General features: G+C 29.4%; 4 protein-coding genes and 1 non-coding gene across 5 annotated transcripts; 2 read left to right on the forward strand and 3 right to left on the reverse strand.

The window, feature by feature from the left end:
* Positions 1 to 83: 83 nt before the first annotated feature.
* On the reverse strand, positions 84 to 3,968 carry LOC145741353 (protein ANKUB1-like). The gene is made up of 6 exons (XM_082558933.1): positions 3,812 to 3,968; positions 3,183 to 3,343; positions 2,763 to 2,970; positions 2,294 to 2,418; positions 1,723 to 1,920; positions 84 to 1,367 (listed from the first exon to the last, which is right to left on the reverse strand). The coding sequence occupies exons 1-6, from the start codon at positions 3,966 to 3,968 to the stop codon at positions 381 to 383; spliced, it is 1,836 nt and encodes a 611-aa protein (XP_082415059.1). The 3' UTR covers positions 84 to 380.
* Positions 100 to 189, reverse strand: Trnai-uau (transfer RNA isoleucine (anticodon UAU)). Its single transcript is given in 2 exon segments — positions 100 to 135; positions 152 to 189. It is a non-coding gene; the product is annotated as a tRNA-Ile (tRNA).
* Positions 3,969 to 7,365: 3,397 nt separating the features above from the next.
* On the forward strand, positions 7,366 to 8,216 carry LOC145741355 (neo-calmodulin-like). Its single transcript, XM_082558935.1, has 2 exons — positions 7,366 to 7,641; positions 8,040 to 8,216. The coding sequence occupies exons 1-2, from the start codon at positions 7,366 to 7,368 to the stop codon at positions 8,214 to 8,216; spliced, it is 453 nt and encodes a 150-aa protein (XP_082415061.1).
* Positions 8,217 to 9,400: 1,184 nt separating this feature from the next.
* On the forward strand, positions 9,401 to 11,096 carry LOC145743385 (neo-calmodulin-like). Its single transcript, XM_082561330.1, has 2 exons — positions 9,401 to 9,744; positions 10,053 to 11,096. Exons 1-2 carry the CDS (start codon positions 9,451 to 9,453, stop codon positions 10,221 to 10,223), a joined length of 465 nt encoding a protein of 154 aa, XP_082417456.1. The 5' UTR covers positions 9,401 to 9,450; the 3' UTR covers positions 10,224 to 11,096.
* A 680-nt stretch (positions 11,097 to 11,776) lies between these two features.
* On the reverse strand, positions 11,777 to 21,080 carry LOC145741362 (voltage-gated delayed rectifier potassium channel KCNH5-like). Its single transcript, XM_082558941.1, has 15 exons — positions 20,993 to 21,080; positions 20,290 to 20,520; positions 19,877 to 20,011; positions 19,575 to 19,696; positions 18,601 to 18,813; positions 17,738 to 17,932; positions 17,201 to 17,314; positions 16,285 to 16,432; positions 15,553 to 15,708; positions 14,727 to 14,926; positions 14,112 to 14,197; positions 13,804 to 13,970; positions 12,861 to 13,057; positions 12,525 to 12,646; positions 11,777 to 12,398 (listed from the first exon to the last, which is right to left on the reverse strand). The coding sequence occupies exons 1-15, from the start codon at positions 21,078 to 21,080 to the stop codon at positions 11,777 to 11,779; spliced, it is 2,796 nt and encodes a 931-aa protein (XP_082415067.1).
* Between the last annotated feature and the right edge of the window lie 716 nt (positions 21,081 to 21,796).

The raw sequence follows: 21,796 nt of genomic DNA on the forward strand, positions 1-21,796 counted from the left end.
TAATATTATTAATTACACACAAATAGCAAAGTTTTTAAATGTCTAAAACGAAAAAATCACAATAAAGTAAAATTGGTTTACATTTAAAATTAAAAAGTTTGCTCCAGGTGAGGCTCGAACTCACAACCTCCGCATTACTCCGTAACTGTTATATAAGTACGGCGCGCTAACCGATTGCGCCACTGGAGCTGGTGCATTCAAAGATACATTTATTCACATTTTAGCAAAAATTAAAGAGAAATTTCAAATATATTTGCACAGAGTTGAAGTCGCAAGTTTTTTTTAAAGACAACTTTACGACGTTAAACTTAAAAAGTTTTTAATTTAATATGTTAAGATTTAGTTGGTGACCTTTTTAAAGCGCATATATTGTTTGGTAGCTAACTTGCTGAATGAATTGGCATGTTTTTTCGTCTTTTAGTAACTCCTCGTCTCGATAAAGACGAAGCCATGTGCACTTGCTGTAACCAAGGCTTTTCAGTAAAAGCACTTGTCATTTCAAGGCATTTAATCGCATGCTCTCTAGGTTCTGTACCTCTGTACAACTGGTACTTAGCCAAAGTTTGTTCTATCGGATTTTGAGATGGACTTACCTCAGACCAATGGAAATAGGGTTTAACGTGGCTCTCAAAAGTTTTAGGAGGCAGTGAAATGGTGGAGTTGTAAGTTTTTGACTTACTGTGAACAGGTGACCGTTTCACCGAAGGTGGAGGGAGTAATTTTAAAATGGATGAACTAACAGTTCTCTCTCGACGTAAGTCGTTTTTCTGAAATGAAATCCGAGAATCTCTTCTTGTCAGCGTGTCAGGACTTTCTGAGTTACTATAGTTACACTCCACAATGCTTTTCGACATTGCGCTTGGCCGCCGTTTTAAATTTCCTGAACTTTCTAACCTGCTTAAATTTTGGGACCACTGCGACAAGGACATTTGACGAGTTTTAGCTTGAAAACTTATCGACGAAGAAGTGGAAGAACGATTAAATTGTTGCGACTGTCGAGACGGCAAAGTCCTCTGTCTAAAGCTACGAACTTTACGTTTTGCCATTGCTAAAGCTGGCAAGATTTGATCATTAGTTATTGCTGGCTTAGGCAGGTCAGCATAAGGCACTGATCTTACTGGTTTTACTGAATACCCATCAATAAGCACACCGCTGCCTAGCAGGGCGCCGCTTTTTCGAGGTACTCCTGTGTATGTAGATTTTCCTGTACCGTAAACCAGTAAAGCTCTGGCCTTGGCCCGTTCGCACCACTGTATAAGTCGGCAGTACATTGTAATAGGAATTGAAATATCCTTGCCGGTCTTTCGTGCCCACTGTCGTACTACAAGATATTCGAAACAACTGCGATGCCGGTTGCGCAGAACAATCTAAAAAAAGTTTATAAAAAAGATCAGACCCGTAGCTTATTTCGACGTCAAAAGACAACTGTACAGCCTAATATTAATAACACCTTTCTTACTTAAACCATAAACTTTCAGCAAGAAATTTGCCTACTTATAGCCTTGATCTTTAGCCTTTTTAAGTGCTGGCTTAGAGAAATTTAACCGTTTATAGGGCATTACTTAAGTGCGCTTCAGCATCAGAGGAGCATGGATAGAACCCATAACCCTATGTAGTGTAGGAAGTGTTTTGACTACTACACCACGCTGCCAGATACCCAGTCTTATGGGCCTTATAACAAGTTACAGTGAAAAATATTAAGCACTCTTCAGAAAATCCTACTTGCAACAAGGTCCTGTCTTGCTCGTCTCTTGTTATAAAACAAAGCGGAGTTGTTCTAATAAACAATCTCAATACAGGAAGATGACCTTTAGTACAACAAACATGGATCGGGCATCTTTTCGTTTCGACATGCTCAGTTTCGTTGCACCATTTCCGGGCCGGGTAAGTTCCCACGGGTTCATTTGCTTTAGCGCCATACTGCGACAATAGAAAACAAGTTTAGTTTGACAATAATGTAAAATGTCGGTATCTAAAATGTCATTTTTATAAAAAAAAAATTATAGATATTCCGGCCAAAAACTAAACAACAAATTATGGCAAAACCGGCAGTATAGTGGTCAGAACATCTGTCTTCACTACATGAGATTTTGGGTTCTATGTTTGATCCCCACTGCCCTCGTGCTGTTGTGTCATTGGGTAAGGTGCTATAAAAGGTATGAACTCTAGCTGAGCCAACAATTAATATGTTTAAGCCGTGAAGTTGACTTTCCCACATCGAGATTAAATAAATGTAAATAAACTAAGAAACAAATAGTGTGTAAACGAAAAAACAACAAAATAAAGCACCCACTTTTATCATTTCTGAAGCTAGTCCAACATAACCATAAAATGCAGCAATATACAAACAAACTTTTTGTTGAAACTGACGGATTGCTCGATCCCATGATAAATATTGAAGAACTATTTTTTCATGGCCTAATAAAAAAATTGTTAAGATGTTAAAATTGTATTTAAAATGTGGCTGATAGGTACCCCCAATGCTTTTGTTAGATTTTCTTTAAGCATATTAGCGGCGTGGTGTAGTGGTGGGAACACTTGACTTAACTGTATGACTTAACTACAATTATGATCTATAATATGCTAAACTGCCTAATACAACCTGAGACTGGGTCGGGGTAAACGATGTTACTCTATGTTTAAGTCGTAAAGTCAACCTTTTCACACCAAGAAACTAGATTAAAATTATTATCTGTTTTCACAACTCTTAATTAAAAATCCATTTTTTTTCCCATTTTTAAGCCAATAAGCTTTTAACATACCTGCAATAGCTGCTGTAATAAGCTCGTTCCAACCGTCCCATAAATCCAACCTAAGTGTTGAGCCAATATCGACAGAGTAATAATCTAATGTGTTGCTGTCATATAACTCCAATTTCTTGTCGTTATCGGTCGTGTAAGAAAGACAAAATGAAGATACTGGAAGGCCGAGTTTCTTTGATATTATTGACCTCACTTCAGCAATTGTAACCTAAATTTTAAAACAGATTTGTTTAATGTAAGCTTTTTAACCTTAACAGTAGCGTATCCAAATAGTTAAGCTACAAAATGTTAGTGTGCGAGATTCCTATAGCTCGATTCCCACTGTAACCTTTCTTCCTTAGTAATTAACTCTGTGTATTTCCAAATTTGACCAATATAAGTTAATAAATAGGCAATTTAAATACTTTCAAAACTTATAACCTTTAATGGGTTAATGTCATCCATTATTGAAACATCGGTTTTATTGTAGGCTATAAATATTTTTAACTTCGGTTTTTGAACAGTTTTCAGAGAACATTTAATCACCGAACCAGAAATGATTGCAATGTCTTGCAAAACCCAATTGTCGTCTAAAGCTGCACCTGTTAAAATAAATGTCAACTTAATATAAATATTGTGGTTTTATGATAAATTACTTTTGATATAGTTAGGTAAATTTAAAATCATAAGTAAAATTCTATAAATAATTGCGGTACATGAACGCATGTTTAATCTATAGTCCCACTAAATGAATAAAACTGCAGTTTGTGGTGTACGGATAAATTTTAGAGGAAAAATATTATTTGAAAGTTGCAACCATATTACAACAATTAAATACCGACCGTCGGATGGGCTATCGACTAAAATTAACAACTTTGAATAAATTATATTTTCTAACGAGATCCGGTAGTGTAGCAAACCGGTCATGACAGCTGACTACGAGCCGGAAGGTTTCGGGTTCAAGCCGCACCATTGCCATATCACCTTGAGGTGATATGAAAAAAAAAATTGTAACGTTTAATTCAATATTTTCACTGGCCTATGAAAAAATTATAAAATAAAAAATTTACCTCTAAATTTCATTTCTAAAAATTTTCCAACTTTTTTGTCGTCTTTCGTTTGAACCAGAAGTCGATTGTTTAAAATAGTTTTAAGTTTTTTGACTTTATCGGTTGGGTGAACATCCATAGCTACCCTCGACCCCTCATATACAATGGTTATTCTCATTCTTTCTATTTTCTTTATTTATTACCACTTGATAAAATTTAGTTAAGAAATTTGCTGTAATAAAAAAATAAAAGTTATTCTTATAATTATTTACTAATTTTTTTTTAAATATTCGTGTTTTTTTGAGAAATAGTTATAAATACCCGATCGATTTCTACATATGCCTTTGTTTGTAAAAATTATTTTAAATAGTAAACAACTTTTTTTATTTTTTGAAATCAATTTAACATTTTTCAAATATAGGCAAAGTTGTCTTAAATTAAACTTTAACTACATAAAACTGCCTTTTTTAACTAAAAAAATAAATTATTTAGGTACCATACAGTTAAATTCATTCCTTAAAGTTGTTTTAAATAATAAGCCACAACTTTTCTATTTGGAAATCAGTTAAATATCTCAAAAACAGTAGCAAACTGATCTTAAAAACTAAACAAAAAAAAACTTTAACGATCTAAAACTGCCCTTTTTACCCCAAAAAAGCGATATTACAAATGTACTATATACACTTAAGTCCTTTCCTAAAATAGTCAACTTATTTAAAAGCAATACTTTTTATTTTGTTATGATTTTAGTGATAACAAGTTTCACCACAATTGTACATTTAAATTCTACACGCGCCTTTATCTGTTGTTTTTGGAGTTCTTTTATTTGCCCTTGTTTAATAATACTCACACGAAACTTACAATAGAAACACTTCGTTTGATATTAATCTAAACTTTCCTTTTTATTTGGTGTTGTTAATTTAATCATAAACCACAATTTAAAGCAACCTTTGTTAAAAAGTGCCACGATTTATACGATAACGATAAATGTAAATAAAAAGTTTAATATAATTCACTGTTAAAGCATTATAAGCATATTGACTTTAAAAACTTGTACAAGGACTTTTAATATAATACAGAACGCAAAAGACAAATTTCACTAAATAGTACTACATTAAAACTTTATAAATTCGTGAAATTATTTTTTCTACACCTATTATCATCTATAAATACCATTATTACCGCATACTTAGGCCCTGTTATAGTGTGTGATTATATGGACCTACTAAAACACAAATATTTTAACAAAAAATGCTTTAACTTATAAAAAAAAACAATATTACCCAGCATAAAACATTGCTAAAATGATATCCATAACGAACTTATCAAAATTACTTTAAAATAACTTCAACAATATGTTCCAAATAGTTACAAATTTCCTTTAAATTACTAGTTGCCTAGCTAAGCTATTCTGATATAAAACACACTGCCAATAAAGGTATTGTTTGTCATGCCATTAAACATAGCTTTGTAAACAAGTAATTGTATAAAAAAATTAAAGTTTTATGACAAATACGAAGTAGGGCAAATAATAAGACAATGATTAACAATAGGGCGTAGAAGAAGTTTGTTATAATATCTTCAAACCATTTTATTCGAGATTTTAATCATATTCTGTTTAAAAATTTAACTTTTAAAAGGTCTATACACCAAAAAAAATATTTTTTTTGTAATTTTATACGAATTAATATATATATATATTCTAAACTTATTTTATTTTGGTCTTAAAAACGTCATTTGCCTAATTAGAGTATTAGGTCTCGCCGACGCTATTATATTAACTTTTCTTAATATATTTTTGTTTATTTTTCAATTCCTTAACTAATAAAACAAAAATCCTCTATAATTTAACTAAACATTCACCCTTCTTATCCTAAACTTTAAACGCAAGATTATTTAACTAAACCCTAAAATGACAAACCTAATACTTATAAAGTAAAACGGAAATTCACTTGTATTCTGATGATCAATAATGATAGCGACTTGAGAAATCATAATGTAGTAGCACTTAAGCTTAATATACTCTATCTCAATGCCTTGCAAAATAAACAATATGGATTTTACGTTTAAGAAACGACATACAAAAATAATGTGAATTCCTGAAATGTGCGTTGCCTTATTTTAAATGCATTTGTTTAAAACAAAAACTTTTGATTGGGTACTAATTTTAAAAACACCATTTTCTGGAAAAAAATGTTACTTTTTCGTAAAAAAGCTTTTTTTTGCAATTTATAAACAAAAAATTAGGGATTTAAAATTTAAAAGTCGTGGATTTACTTTAGGATTTTTGTTTAAAAACCACTCTTAAATAAGCAACGATTTACAAAAGTTGTAACAGAAGTTTTAATCGCCTCAAACAAAATGTATGTTGATATTACTCATATTTAAGCCATTGTTGAATAGATCAATAAAATATCTTACTATCTTGTCATAATTTGTTATTTTAGTATCTTTGTATTTAACACAACATCACATATTTGGGTGCCGCTTTAATTTTAGGAATTTGTTATTCTAAGAATTTTTTTAAAATGTCATATTCTGTAAAATGTCTATTTTAGTGCAAGTAAAGTTCGGTTAATGTCACTTTTTGGGTCATTTTTGGTGATAGGTCATCATGGGTCAAAAAGCTATTTCCGTAAAACAAAATTTTGGTCAAAATATCAAATTCGGTTAATTTACATATATGACTGCTATGACCGAATATCAGTCTAAAGTTATTTAATGACCTTTAATTACGTTCTGTTTAATAATCACACAAATTAATTAAAAAAACGTGTTAATTACATACTTAAAAAAACACGTTTATAATATATGATATTACAAAGTCGTGTAAAACCAAATTCGTGACGTTAATAACCTTATCTTTAAATAAATTGACATATACAACATTTATTATAGGTTCCATTACAATATGACATTGTTTCTTTAATGTTTATAATTTTAAATCGTAATCTTTAGCAATTGTCAATAAAAAATAAAAATTCAATTCATTTTTTTAACATTCAAGTTACCAAATATTGTTTATAGGATTTTAGAGTAAATATTACGAACTAGTGTAGCGCTATAATTATATTATATCTAGATAATCAGGTTTTTAAGTTCATTATAATTTAAGGCCAAGCTTTTGCCTAAATATGTAGCCACAGGCAAGTAAAGGCACTCAAAATATTTCTTTTTCGACCAAAACATTTCGGCCGCAAACCCAAGTTTAAAATTTTTTTTTTTAATGTGCAAGTGTCTTAATTCTACTAGCAGCTTTTTTAGTTGATTAAATTCAGGCAAGAGTTAGTTTAGTCGTACCGTAATACAGCCTGGCAATGACCTATTGTTTTACTATGTAATATAACATGGTCAATGTTACTTTATAAATAAACTGTTTTAAACGACGAATGGCAAACATAAAAAACTGCGTAAAAATGTTAGATGTTACATAAAACTAGTGCCAACTACATCCTATTGCTAGACTGTATAGCCTAATAAAACTGCACTTTTTATAACGTTAATCAATATAATTTTCTAGGATTACAATTTTTTAAGAGTAAAAATAAGACAAAGGACAAGTCATCTGCTTAAAAATGGAGAATTCAAAATCCAGAAAATTGTCTGCAGCTACCATCGAAGGTTTAGAACCAGTATTTAAGCTATTCGACCGGGACAACAAAAACTACATCACTGAAAATGATCTAATGGTTGCTATGGCAGCGTTCGGGTACCATCCCACCAAAACTGAGGTCAAAAATATGTTGAATATCTCGAACGGTCAGATTAATTTTGAGGAGTTTGTTTGCATATTTGAAGAGAAATGCAGTGTTTCTGAATTAACGGAGGACAAAATTTTGGCCTCGTTTAAAGTAAGATTAAATTATTATTTTAACTTGTAAGTGAAGTTAATTTTTTACCGGCAGCGAGATGTAGTGGTAAGAACACTTGCTATACCACATGAGGTCGTAGGTTTAATCCCCACAGCTCTCATGTTGTAGCGCCCTTGAGTAAGGCGCTATAAACGGTGTAAACTCCTGATGGGCCAATTTTTAATCATCAGTTTAGTCATTGAGCAATTATAACTTATCACATCCCAAACTGCCAAAGGCAACTCGAGACTGGGTCGGGGTAACTGACATTATTTTACGTTCAGGTTGTAAAGTCAACCTTTCCGCATCGAGAATAAAATTATAAAAAAAATGCTAATTTTTAACCCTAAACTTTTTTGGAACATATTTCACTATGAACTTAAATTTGACATTTTAAGGTATTCGACAAAGACGGTAACGGGGTAATATCACGTGAGGAAATACGCGATGTTCTTAAATGTCACATTGAACGACCTACAGAAGAAGATATCGACGAAATATTAAACGAGGCAGACGAGAACAAAGACGGACAGATTGACTTTTCCGAATATGTTGCTTTATGTAAAAAGAAATAATAACTTCAACAATGATTTTGCGATATAGGAGTCTAAAAGTCGACTATTTTTTAAAATCAAAAATCTACCAAAAACAAACCATCTATAACTTTTAAACATAACCAGTAAACAAACATCCATATATAACCAAAACATAGCCATTAACAACCAGTTTAGACTTGAATGTGCTAATTACTTAACAAAAAAATTACCCCATGTAGACTATTTCATATTTTTACAGTTACTCCACAACTGTAAATAGTTTTTAAAATGCGTCGTTAATCAAATGAAACAGAAAGTCGCTCATTGTAAGAATTTGTTGAAGTTTAAAGTTGTTAAAATTGTTGCTGACTATAGTTTTTATTATTGTTTTTTATAGAGTGATATGCTTAAACTATTTTCCATAAAAGAATTGCGCGACTATTAATCGTCATTATTACAGTTATACATAAAATATTAAATAGACCGAATTACAATATATTATCAGTAGACCGAATCCCCATTAAAACCTTAGTTGACTTAACCAACGCCTAAATTGAACTTGGTAACCAAAAATACAATACGCTCAATTATAGTTAAGTCGAATTTATGTGATGGCATAAAAAATATTAATTTTAAGTTGGCGCGTTAAAGAAAACGCAAGTTTATTGGTCAGATAATTAATCGAAATAATAAAATATTTTTTAAGTTATGGTAAAACAGATAACTACAAAAAATTATTAATTTTTAAGCGCTATGATTGTATATAAATTAGAAAACCTAAAAGTTTATATATTTAGTTGTTTAAGCAAATAACCACATTTACTTTCGATTATTAGACTTGCAAATATTTTGTGTTGCTTATGTGATTTTTACACTTGTTCAGAGATTTACATATTATTTGGTAAGCATATTTTCACATTTTTATGCAATAAAAACGCTTTTAACATATTTTGAAAACATAGGATTTGACTTTTTCTACTAACGTTCAAAACGTATATCGCATAGGTGCATTTAGTAAGTTTAAAAAGTAACTTTATTTAATGGTTATTAGTTAAGTTAACTTTTTAAAAGTACCTAATTAAATTTAACGAAAGGTAACAAATAAATATTGTTTATTTATTGATAAATTTCTTATACGTTATTATAAAAACGATATAAATTGATTTAAACGACAGCTTGAATGAAAAAATGGAGTTTTTTAACCCCTTTATTTATATAGAAAATTTAAATTAATTAGGAAAAAAATAAAATTAATTTTCTTTTCCCGGAAATTATGGAGAATCAATCAAACAATTCGAAAAATATTCAAACAGAATATCCCGAAGATTTAAAGAACAATTTATATTCAGTATTCCAGTTGTTCGATAATAAAAACAAAGGTTACATTACTGAAAACGACTTAATGTTTGTTATGACAACGCAGGGGTTTCACCCAACCAAGGCCGAAGTAAAACAGATGCTGAACAACCCAAAAGGAGAAGTTAATTTTGATGAATTCGTTTACTTGTTTCAGGACAATTGCAACGTTTTAAAATTAACTGAAGATCAAATTTTAGCTTCTTTTAAGGTAAGTTTAACTACTTCAACTTATAAATCAAGTTATACTTTTTATGCTGTGCATTTTTATTAATAAAAAATGACCGGCAGCGCAGTGTAGTGTTCAAAACACTTTGTTTTACTACATGAGGTCTTGGGTTTCATCCCGACTGCTCTCACGCTGTAGCACTTTAAGTTAAAAGTACTACTTAAATTTAATTTAAATACCTCAGTCAAATACGTTAAATAAATAACATGCTTTTATTCATAAACAAAATAGGACAAAGCAGTTTTTAAAAAATTAATTCAAATTTATTTAACATTAAAATGTTTAATAAGGTGTTTGACAAAGACTGTGATGGAGTAATTTCACGTGAAGAAATACGGGAGTTTCTTAAAAATTACATCGGACGACCGACAGAAGAAGATATCGACGAATTATTAGACGAAGTTGATATTAACATGGACGGACAGATTGACTTTTCTGAATATGTTGCCGTATTTAAATAAACATAATCCTTAGTTAACATACCCACAATACAGATGGTTGTAGCTAAATTGTTTTTTTTGTATATATTTTTATCCTCGATGTGGGAAGGTCGAATGCACGACCAAAACATAGAGTAACATCAGTTACTCCGACCCAGTCTTGAGTGGCCTTTAGCAGTTCGGGATATAATATAAATTATAGTTTACAGATAATTATTCTGCTGATTAAGAAGTTCATACAGTTTATAACGCCTAATTCAAGGGCGCTACAGCATGAAATCAGTGGGGATTGAACCTACGACCTCATGCTGGTGTAGCAAGTGTTCCTACCATTACACAACGCTGCCGGTTTTAGACTCAACTACCAAGGCATAGTCTGAATAATTATCCTTAACTAAAAAAACTTTAGTCAAGTTTTTGTCGTATAAATACTAAAGTAAACAATTTTAACTTAACGCTACTAAGATAAACCATCTTAACTTAAAGACTTTAAGGGTAGTTTTTGTGTTATAAATATACCAAGTAGTACAACTTGTTATTAAATCGTTTTAAGTTGCAGTCTTACGAATAATGTAATAAACATAGTAAGCTTTGTTACAACATATTGTAATCATTATAAGGTAATTAAACTAACATGTTGCAATGCAAACAGTTTCCTTTTTTGGTTCAATATTATACTGAATTATGTTTTTTTTCTCTCTACAACTATCAGTAGAAACTAGAAGCAATATATCACAAATAAACTTACCCTTTGTAAACATTTCTAAATCAAAATCATCATTGTGTTTGGTTCCTTTAAAATGCCTTTAAAGCCATTACTAACTTTTTAATTTATATATTTTAAAACATGTTCTAAATTTGCACCTGTAGCTTACTTAAACTATAAAGTCTTTTTAAATTTTAAAACGTTTCTTTATAAAACACGACTGTGCCTAAAAGCAAAAGTAGTTAGAAAAGGCGTTTTTAAAAGCGTCTGTTGAAATTTAAGCCTAATTAGAATAGCATTTCTGACTAAATTTATCCTTTTTATATAAATCGTTTATTATTTTCAAAAAATATAATTGACACAGTGAACTTAGTACCTATAACTTTATCAAAAAAGGTTTTTAAGATGTGATTAAATATTTGAAAAAACAATGTTTTTTGTCGCTTTTAAATAGTTGTGATTTATCTGTTTGTGGCCATTGTCAAAATTTCCCTTTTTTCATTTAGAGCCGTAAAAGTTGTTTTCAGTAAGAACTGTGAAAGTAATAGAAGTGATAAACTGAAAAAGTAACCTGAAAAATCTACATCACCTATCAAAATTGTAAACTATCAATAACCTATGATATGATTATAGTAGCTATCGAGTTAGGGTATATAGAGTTACAGTTAATTAAAAAACTGTAAAACGTATGACCTGAAATTTCGTAAGCTTTTGAGAAAAATGATCAAATTATAAATATGGCAAGCAATATTTCTTTAATATTACTTCAAAAACACTTTTTTTGCTTTTAAAACACCATCTTTATAAGGTAATTCATCTACTCTTGGCTTAACCCCATACCGAACTTTTACAAGTATGAAAATTGACGTTATTCCTGATTTTCAAGATCGATAATAAACACTTCGTTTTTCCCGGTGCCGCTAGAAGTCGCCCTCGAGTTGACGACGTTTAATTCAGTCACAGAACCGGGTAAATCGGGCCCAGAACTCTCTCGAAGCTCGGAACTCTCGTTAACAAACACCACGCTACAGTTCGTGATCTTTGCGTTTCTTCTCTTTATAGGGGGAATTCCCTTTATTATTTTAGTCCCGCGTAATCGCTCAACTTTAGAACGTTTATCAACTGCTTCGCTTTGGTCGTTATCGACAGAGCAGTTGTTACTGTTATTGTTATAGTTGGTGCCACCAGTTTTAGCTTGTAACAAATTTGTTATTTTTAGCAGCGAGTCTTCCATTTTGGACATACGCTCCCCTAGTTTTTGAACACTTATTTGCATTTCGCGTTTCGAGTTATCGACCGTCGACACGATCGCCTGGGTGTCGATTATCATGTACCCAGGGTTATCCCCTGACCCCCCAGGACCAGATATCCCAGGTTTACCAGAATTAGGGTCCTGGTTGTTGGACAAGACTTGTAACTGATTGTTGGCGCCATCTTTTTCGTCACCAGCCTTGTTGATGGCGTGTTTTTTCTGGTATCGTTCTTTAAATCTTTTTTAGATAAAAAAAATTAAATTTCTTAATTTTTAGGTCTCAATATTAAAATAGAATCTAGCCAAAACTGCACAAGTTTAAAAGTGCATATTAAATAATTAGTTTAAAATATTTTTTTCGTACCTTCTAAATAAAAGACGAATTGGGTGATCATCGGGGAAATTCCCTTCCCAGGTGGGGTCATTTTTCCGCCTGAGTGCTTCCTCTTTTTCTTTTTGGATGTCAGAAAGTTTGCGGAACAAATACTAAAAAAAAAATTTAAATAACGAGTTTAAAAATTGAAAAATTTTGAGTTAATTTAAACTTCATATTGAATTAACCAAATTTAAATATTTTATAAATTCGCTACCAAATAGCTTAACTTGGATTTAACCGTTAATTGAATAACATTTATAAGCAACATATTATTCTAATCACTAATAATATAATAAATTAATAACTAATAATAAACTGTTTTACCCTTTTACGCAGATTAAACGTTAACACCATTTTCTTTGAAAATGATGCAGCAAAAGATTGGTAAAATGCAAGAACCCTCATAAGAGCGTCCATTTTAATCGAATGTAAGTCACAATAAGTTAACGCCCGCACGTGGGAGGCAGAGGGTCCGATTGTGTCGGATAACCAAAATGTGTCTCCAAATACATCGCCCTTACCTTACAAACCAAAAAAAAATTTTATTTAAAAAAAATGCTGCCATAATTTTTTTTCCGTATTTATTTATATTCAATGTAAGAAGGTTAACTTTATGACCTAAACATAGAGTTCTATAAGTTACCCCGACCCACTCTCGAGTTGCTTTTGGTAGTTTGGACTACTTTTAACTTTAGTTACCCGATAATTTAGCTGCTGATTAGGTGTTGGATCAGCAGGAGTTCCTACCGCCTCACTTGAGGGCGCTACAACTAAGAGCAGTAGGGATTAAACCCCAAGACCGCAAGTAGTGATCCGGTAGTGTGGCGAATCAGGTAGTGTGGCGAATCATGGCGTCGGACTACGACCCAACCGGTTTCGGGTTCGAGCCGAACGGTTTTGGGTTCGAGTCGCACCAACGTCACACTTTTTGCCATTGAGCCCGGCGTTTACGGATAGCTCAAAACACGTCATAACAGCACACCCTTTTCCAATAAAAAAATATAAAACCTATCCCCTTAAGGTGATATGGAAAAAAAAAGGACCCCATGTAGTGAAGCCAGATGTGGTCGTATTACAGTGACATTGCATAACAGTGGCCAAAGGGTTTCGGGTTCGAGCCGCGCCAATACCATACTAATCGCCGTCAAGCTCGTTGTTTACGAAAAGCTTACGCGACCCAGTATAACAAATTTATCAAAAAAATTGAAAAAAATAAGTGATTTAAAGATAAGATTTATTAACATCAGGCTTTCCTATTAGTTCTTACTTAAAATGGCAACCACTTCGTCATCTTGTATGACCTCTAGTGACCCGGAAATGACAAAGTTTAACACGTCCACGCTCTCCCCCTTGTGGTAGATCATATCACCCGGTGCATTGTGGGTAGTTACAAACTCGATGGCCAAGGCACGAAGGCAACTGTCACTCGCTAACCTGAAGTTTTGAGGATAAACAATAAAAATCGTAAATTATTTAAAAAAAATTGAAATGAAATTAAAAAATTAAACTGAATAAAATTAAAATGTTAAAAATGTTTAAAAAAAATTGTAAATTATAATTGGAAATAAACATTACCTAAAAGCTGAATGTTTATTGAAAACTTTTCTGTTCAAGTGAACACAAAAATCGGCTTTCATATCTTTAGGGCAATAATTTAAAACCTAGAAATAAAAATAAGCTTTAGCTTTTTAAATACAAAATATCTAACAAAGTCTAAATTATATTTAAAACAAAAAAAAATACTATTTAAATTTTTTTTTAGATAAAACATATAATTTAAAAAATTTAACATATTTTAAAATTGTTATTGTTGTTTACTGAATTTATAGACAAAATTCTAAACGATATTTTAATATAAGGTAATCTTCAAGTTTAGATTACTTTTAAGTAAATGAACAAACGGTTTATACAACATATCAATATTATTGACTGAATATGGAAATAATATCTATATTGCTATAATAATATTTTCTTACAAAAAATACAAAAACTAAAAAAATTATGAGATATAAATATCTTATAAAATTAAAAAAATCTACTAAAATTTCACTATAATTAAAAATGATTATTCCAAAATTCTAAAAAAGCTATCAATAAAGAAATTAAACATGAAAAAATAATCAAAAAAAAACATTTTTAAAATAAGAAATTTACATAAAAATTAAAATAAATAATAAAAAAATGTTGAACCTTCTGAGTGTCAATTCCTTTACTCATCGACCAAGTAGAAACAATATAATCCATAATCCGATCACTTAAACCATCGGGTATTTGATAAAGCTTAAGAAATTCCCGCACGCTATTAAGCATATCGTGATATCGATTTGTATCGGCGTACATTTGTTGAATAATCGTTGTAACATTTCCAAAAATTGTGGCGTACAATAAGGCTGCATTTAAAAGATTTTTATAAGTGACTTACTTTTAAATTACTAAATAAACTAATAAAATTAATTAGTTGTTTTGATATTTATAAGTTTAAACAATCTGCTAAAATGTACATAAAGCAAAAATTTAAATCTTGTTATTTAGATAGACAAAAGTCTCTATAAAAATAAATATTGAAAAAATTTGAAATTTACAAAATAATAGATGTTATAAAACTTATTGAACGAGTTGTAGACCCCAAAGGTTATAAATCTTCAAGTTACCCCCAAAACTCATAGCCTTTAAGATAATAGACTTCCAAAACGTTCTAAAGTTATAGACTCCCAAAACGTACAGCCCTTAAGTTATAGACCCCCAAAACCTATAACCCTTAATCTTATAGACTTTTAAGTTATATAACCCTAAAATTAACATCCACATATTAGTTTAGATCATATCACTACAAGAAAATATAATAACAAATTGGCAGCAATATCACGACGGGCATTTAAATAAGGCAATTAAAACCCGCGGTAATTTACCCGCGAATCACAAATGGTATTTTTATTTAATTTGCAGGGCTATAAATTGGATATATATATATGCACAGTTTCATTAAGTTTATAATATATATATATACGAAACCTACCTCCAAATATGAGCATAATAACACAGAATATTTGTTCTGTTTCCGTATTCCCCGCTACATTCCCAAATCCCACCGACGTTAGTGACGTCATAGTAAAGTATAAAGCTGCGATGTAACATTCTTGTTGTGAGGGACCCCCGGCTACACTGCCATCATCTGCTCAAATAATTAGTTATTTAATCTTTGTAAGCTCAATTTTTTAAATGAAAGGTAATGATATTTTTTTCTGTTAAAGTTATTTAGTGTTAGTTTGGCGAACTAAACATGATCTGTGGAACTCCTGTATTTAATATAAAGTGCTATCATTTTGCTTAAGAAAGGTATAAACATTACATTCTTTAGCGGAACTAAAAAAAATATAACTAGTCAGTCAGGCTAACACTATATTACAAAATAACTTAAATTAAATTGCTACCATGTTGTAGCTGTTTTAGTAACGTATAAACTGCACATTTATCAAGCCCCAAAAATCAATTCACGAGACAGTGATTAGGCAGTATAACTAGGTTACATGACTTGAACTGCTTTCATGCTGTAGCTTGCGTAAGCTGAAAACGGTCATTTCTTTGGGACTAATATTCAGTAAGCAGGCTAATGGTTTGGCAATATTACCAAGCAAAAAACTTTTAAAAACAGGCAAATGCAATTTATGAGATTTACTTAATTATATTAAAATAACCCTAGGACAGTAATGTTGACTTTTTTGCGATAAAAAAAAACTTTTGCATTTACCTCTAACGTAATACGATTTTTGAGTTGTTTCTCCTAAAATGACCAACCAGTTATGGTGCAGAACGGTACCATTAACAGTCAACTGGTTTATTCCAATAGTGTACCATATACAAGCCAACCAGTGGCCGGAAAGACCAAAAAAACAAACCTAAAAAATAACCACATTTTGGTAAAAAAATACCAAAAACAAAAAAAATAAAATTAATCTTTAAAAACCAAAAAAAAAATAATATTAAAAAAAAAACATTTAACGTAAATATTAATTTTAATTATTGATTTTTGTAATTAAATATGCAAAATATCTAAAAAATAAATGCTCCTTTTAATGTTAAGTAAAAGTCACATTTGCATATAAGTATTACAACGTAACAAGACTTAGATTAAATCTCAGTTTTGGAGTTTTTTGAAACATTAATAAATCATTTTCTTAATAATTGTGGCATTTTAAAAGCATTATTAAAATAAGTAAAATTCTATTTTTTTGTTTACAATAACAATATAAATATAAAAAGCGTTCTTTTTTTAAATAATTTAGTATTTTTTTTGTAAATATAATTTTAAAGTAAAAACTTAGTTAATTTGATATACAAATTCTTGATTGGGCGCAATAATCTATATATTAAAACAAAAAACGATAATATTAACGACAAACTTATTTCCTTAAACATTTACACACTAAACCGTTAATTTTTTACCCAAATTTAAATAACAATGTAGCATATCACAATAAAAAGACTAAAAAATGGAATTTATCGAATTGAGAAATAATTTCTAACATTTATTTTACATTTCATTCAAAATATTTTGTCAAAATACCACAAGCTTAAGAACTACTTTTAAAACAACCGCTAAAACAACAAAGATTAGGAGTTCATAAAATATTGAAATATCTCCAAAATCAGTGAATCAGACTTACTAATAACACAAGCATGGCTCCACCATACTCAATATAATGATCTAACTTTCTCGCCACTCTACCTAATCGAAGTAATCGCGCGACCTTTAAGCTAGAGAAAAGACTGCTAATGCCCTGAATCACAAAAACAAAAAACATTTGATCAACCTTTTTAAATGAACCAATTGATTAAATTATTTTATTACAGTTTATGGATGAATATACAACACATAGCCTACAATAGCAGCTAGGTAAAGTGGTTTAACACTTGGATTTACTAAGGTCGAAGGTTCGATCCCCACTGCTCTTATGCTGTAGCATCCTTGAGTTAGGCGTATGGACGATATAAACACCTGCTGAGCCAACACCACCTATATACAGCAGCTTAATTTTCAGGCAGTTTTAATTTATAATATCCCAAACTGCAAAAATGAACTTAAAACTGGATCGAGGTAACAAATTTTACTTTATGTTTAAGGCCTTCTCACATTAAGAATAATTAAAAAACAAGTAAAAAACAATAACATTACAAAAATAAAACACGATTTACAAAATTACCTCGTCTGTGAAACCATCCGAATGGGAAAACATAAAGTTCACCATATCGTAAGGAAGACAAGACAGAAGGTCTATAACAAACCAACTTTTAATGTAGTTCATTCTAATTACTTTGGGATCTGAAATAACTTCACCACCCGGCCCCACATAAGTTGTATGAAAATTAATAACAATGTCCATAAGAAATATTAGATCCTAAAAAAGGTTTTACATTTTGTTTACAATTTTAGGATATTGATCCATTAATAAAGTCGGTATTTCATTTGTATTGACATTATATTATATAGTTATATGTCAATTTGTTAATGTGTCTATAATTATTCCTATAAGAATTAATGAAAAGCAAATCAAATGCGAACTAATCGATAATTAAGTTTGAGAGCAAAGTAGTTTTACTATTAAGATAGTAAAGGGCATCATTACATTAAAAATTAATCAGTATTATGTTATTTAAACAAAATAGGAAATTCGATATTTTTTAAACCGAGATATTACATCTGTTCTACATTGTATTGAATTGTTTTAGCCAGACAATATATTTTTTTAAATAAATTTAAATTACATAGGCCTACCTACATATGCCAAAAAAGACAGCTTTTACTATAACTTATTTAAATCATAAATTTCTTATTACTCACCTTCAAATAACATTACAAAAATTTAGGTTTTAACAATAAATTATATGTATTTTTTAAACTTACAAAATAAAAGTTTTATTTTTAACAATACTTTAAAACAAATTTAAAAAAAAAAACTAAATAGTTTTCTTAACTTCTAGTTGGTATACGTATTTACAAATTAAATCCTTTTTTACAATTTTTAAAAACAAATTCTCAAAAAAAATGTTAAATTTTTTTTCTTACCACTCCGCTATCTGATAACAACCAAACTAAAGTTCGATCTTTAACTTGGAAAGCAACATTGAATGGAACAATAATAGCAGTGTAGAAGGTCAAGATCAATATGAACCAATCCCAAGTTATTTTAAACATGGAGTAATGGAGGATAATATGGGACGGAGTTTTGGGGGCTTCGTGGTGATATTTGGGTAACATATGAGGACTTAGACTAAACATCTAAAAAAATTAATAAAAATAAAAAAAATTTAAAAAAAATTAAAAATAAAAAACATTAAAAAAAAAATTAAAATAAAAAAAATTTTTTGGTAAAAAATTTATCAAAATAAAAAAAATTTTTTGGATGTGCTGTTTCGCAATACATTTAACTTTATATTATTAACAATGTTTTTTTTAACCTACAATTATTCAATTATTTAAAAAAAAGGGTTATTATTATTTTGGTAGTTTTTGGCAATTAAAAAACAATTTCCTTTACGAAAACAAATCTATTTTAGATTGACTGATAGCAAAAGATATTTTTAGAAAAAAAACGCTTCGAGTTGAAATCTTAGCCAAACAGCTGCATTAAATTTTAATGATTATTGTGTAAAGGGAGCGGCGATAATAAAGACTTTTACGTTTGTTTTTTTTACATTTTGTTACGCTCGTATTTCTGATACATTATTAAAACGTAATAGTGATACGTTTGCGGTGGAGAATTCATTAGAAAAAGTAGTTTTCGTAATGGCCAACAGCCTTGTCAATAGATAAGTAAATTGCACTTTAATATAGGTAGGTAATTGTGCTTTTGTAAGTGTTTTTGTATTTAAAATGTACTTCATTTTTTTTACTTGTGATTATCAAAAAATAAAAAATTGTTGGCGTTTTTCACATGTAGTATTTTATGAAAAAAAAAAGTTTTATAATTAATTGCTTTTTTAGATCAAAATATATATTTTAAAGTATGTTACAACATGTTGTTACTACTTTAATCCAACCTCAGTTATTTTGCTTTTTTTCTCTGCAGTTTCCTGTGACGTTGAGGCTAATTCACTTTCTAGCGCAGCGTCTTTACTTATTTGTAAGTTCTTCATAAAATTCGTAAATTTCCTTGAACCAGCTGTTAGTATAACAACAAATATTAAATAAGGTTTTAGCTTATAAATATATTCGTTTTCATTTCAAATAAAATTTTTTTAAAAATTCACTTTAAAAAAATTGAAATAAAAAAAAATTGAATAATAATAAAATGTTATTACAAAATGTTAACTGTGACATCATTCTACACAAAAATGTTTACATTTTTTACCTTTATTTGCGCCTTGTATAGGTTTTTTAAGTATTGTAATATCTTTAAAAGTAAGAAGATATAAAACTGTACATTCTACATCGTTTCTTATTGGAGCAAGTTGAATCAAAAACCATAAAGGAGTCCCTATAAGTTAAAAATAATAATTTTAAATTTTTTTGAATAAGAAATTAAAGATATTAAAAATTGTATTAAAATTAAGAAAAAATGCGTTAAAACATAGTTTTTTTAAACATCAAGTGAAATTTAATAATAATGAATACTAAAAAAACTATTAAAAAAAAGTGTAAAAAAATATTTTTTAATTACAAATTCTTAATAAAAAATGTAACAAAATAAATTTAAAACTAAAAAAAGAAAAAGTAGAGACAATTTAAAAAAAAATTTAATATTTAAATTTTTACCTTGTTTATCATATAAAAGTAACTCAAACTGTGCCTGGACTTGCTTCTCCAAAGCTTGTTGCATTTTTTCCACAGTTGCCATGTTAGTAAGATGACCATGCATAAATTCACAAACACAAGACCGAGTCATCATTTCAGATCTACTTATCCCAGTGACTTGACAAAATCCTTCGTTTGCATATACTATCGGCCAGTCCCATATTTGAGAGTTAGCAAGCAAAAAGTTGCTGTCTTTAAAGGAAAATTAAATTTAAGATTATGCCAACAAGTCGAAATAATTTGATTTTTTAAAAGAATATTTCTAAACAAATATGACTCAAATATGACTCATACTTTTAAGACATTAATTATCAATAAAATAAACCCTAAGAACCTAACGCAGGCGAGTATATGTATTTAATTAAATATTTGAATTTTTATAACACCATTTTGAAATGATTTACTTAAACAAAAAATCTTGCGATTAAATTTTTTAAAAAATCAAAACTTTAAAAAAAAAAATGTTAAATTCTTTAGATCTGAAGTAAGATTAGTTACTTAAAAAGTAAAGCTTCCAGTTTTTAAAACCAACAAAAACATTTTCTTTGGCAAAAAAACAATTTTTCTATTGTATAATTTACGTTTATATTTAAGTGAATTTAGTAAGACATAAATTAGTTGGATAATAAATTAAAATATGACAAGTAATCAATATTAAACTCACGACTTTCATATTGATTTGTTCGTCGAATTATATTTTCCAAAAAAGTGTTTTGCGGGGCCACCAATCCGCGTTTAGATCGCGAAGGCATGTTAACAACTTTCCCAAATTTATGTTAATATTCCAAACTCAAAACTTTTCCTCTTATTTCTTTGTTTAAGGGTTTTTAAACATATTTTTATAGCGTAATTGTCTAAGTATTATTTAAAAGTTCACAAATTACCTAACATTAATTCCTAAAAAAGCTTAAAAAAATATTAAATTAAATTTAAAGGTTATGCTTATCTTAAGCTGACTATAGTCAAATATATATATATTTTAAGACTAACTATAAATTTGCGAATGCAGTTTAAAAACTAAAATAAACACTACTAAAATATTTATTAACTTTTCTGAACCTTCAAATCCAAAAATGTATTGCTAAAAATATTACTTTTATTGGTATTTATATAACTACTAAAAATATTATTGTTAAAACTTCTGATTGAATCAATTAAAAATACATCTATATTAATATTGTCTAATAACTAACATGCTTATTAAATTACAAAAATCTGTAACGCAGTTATTAATAATTATATTAAAATACCTAATAAAGTTAAAATATAAGCTACAAATTCACGATCACAAAAAACAAATGAACGAAAATACTTCTGCTCAGTAAAAACGACGCATATGGCACATTCTACGTCGCTGAAAAGCTAAGGTTTTAAGCAATTTCTTAATCCCTCAATCCGCTGATTACTTTTTTTGGAATTATTTACACACTTCACTGCTGTTGTATATATACTTAATTACTTCTTAATA

Source organism: Corella eumyota, chromosome 2 (genome assembly GCF_963082875.1).
Source record: "Corella eumyota chromosome 2, kaCorEumy4.1, whole genome shotgun sequence".
NCBI classification, from domain to species: Eukaryota; Metazoa; Chordata; class Ascidiacea; order Phlebobranchia; family Corellidae; genus Corella; species Corella eumyota.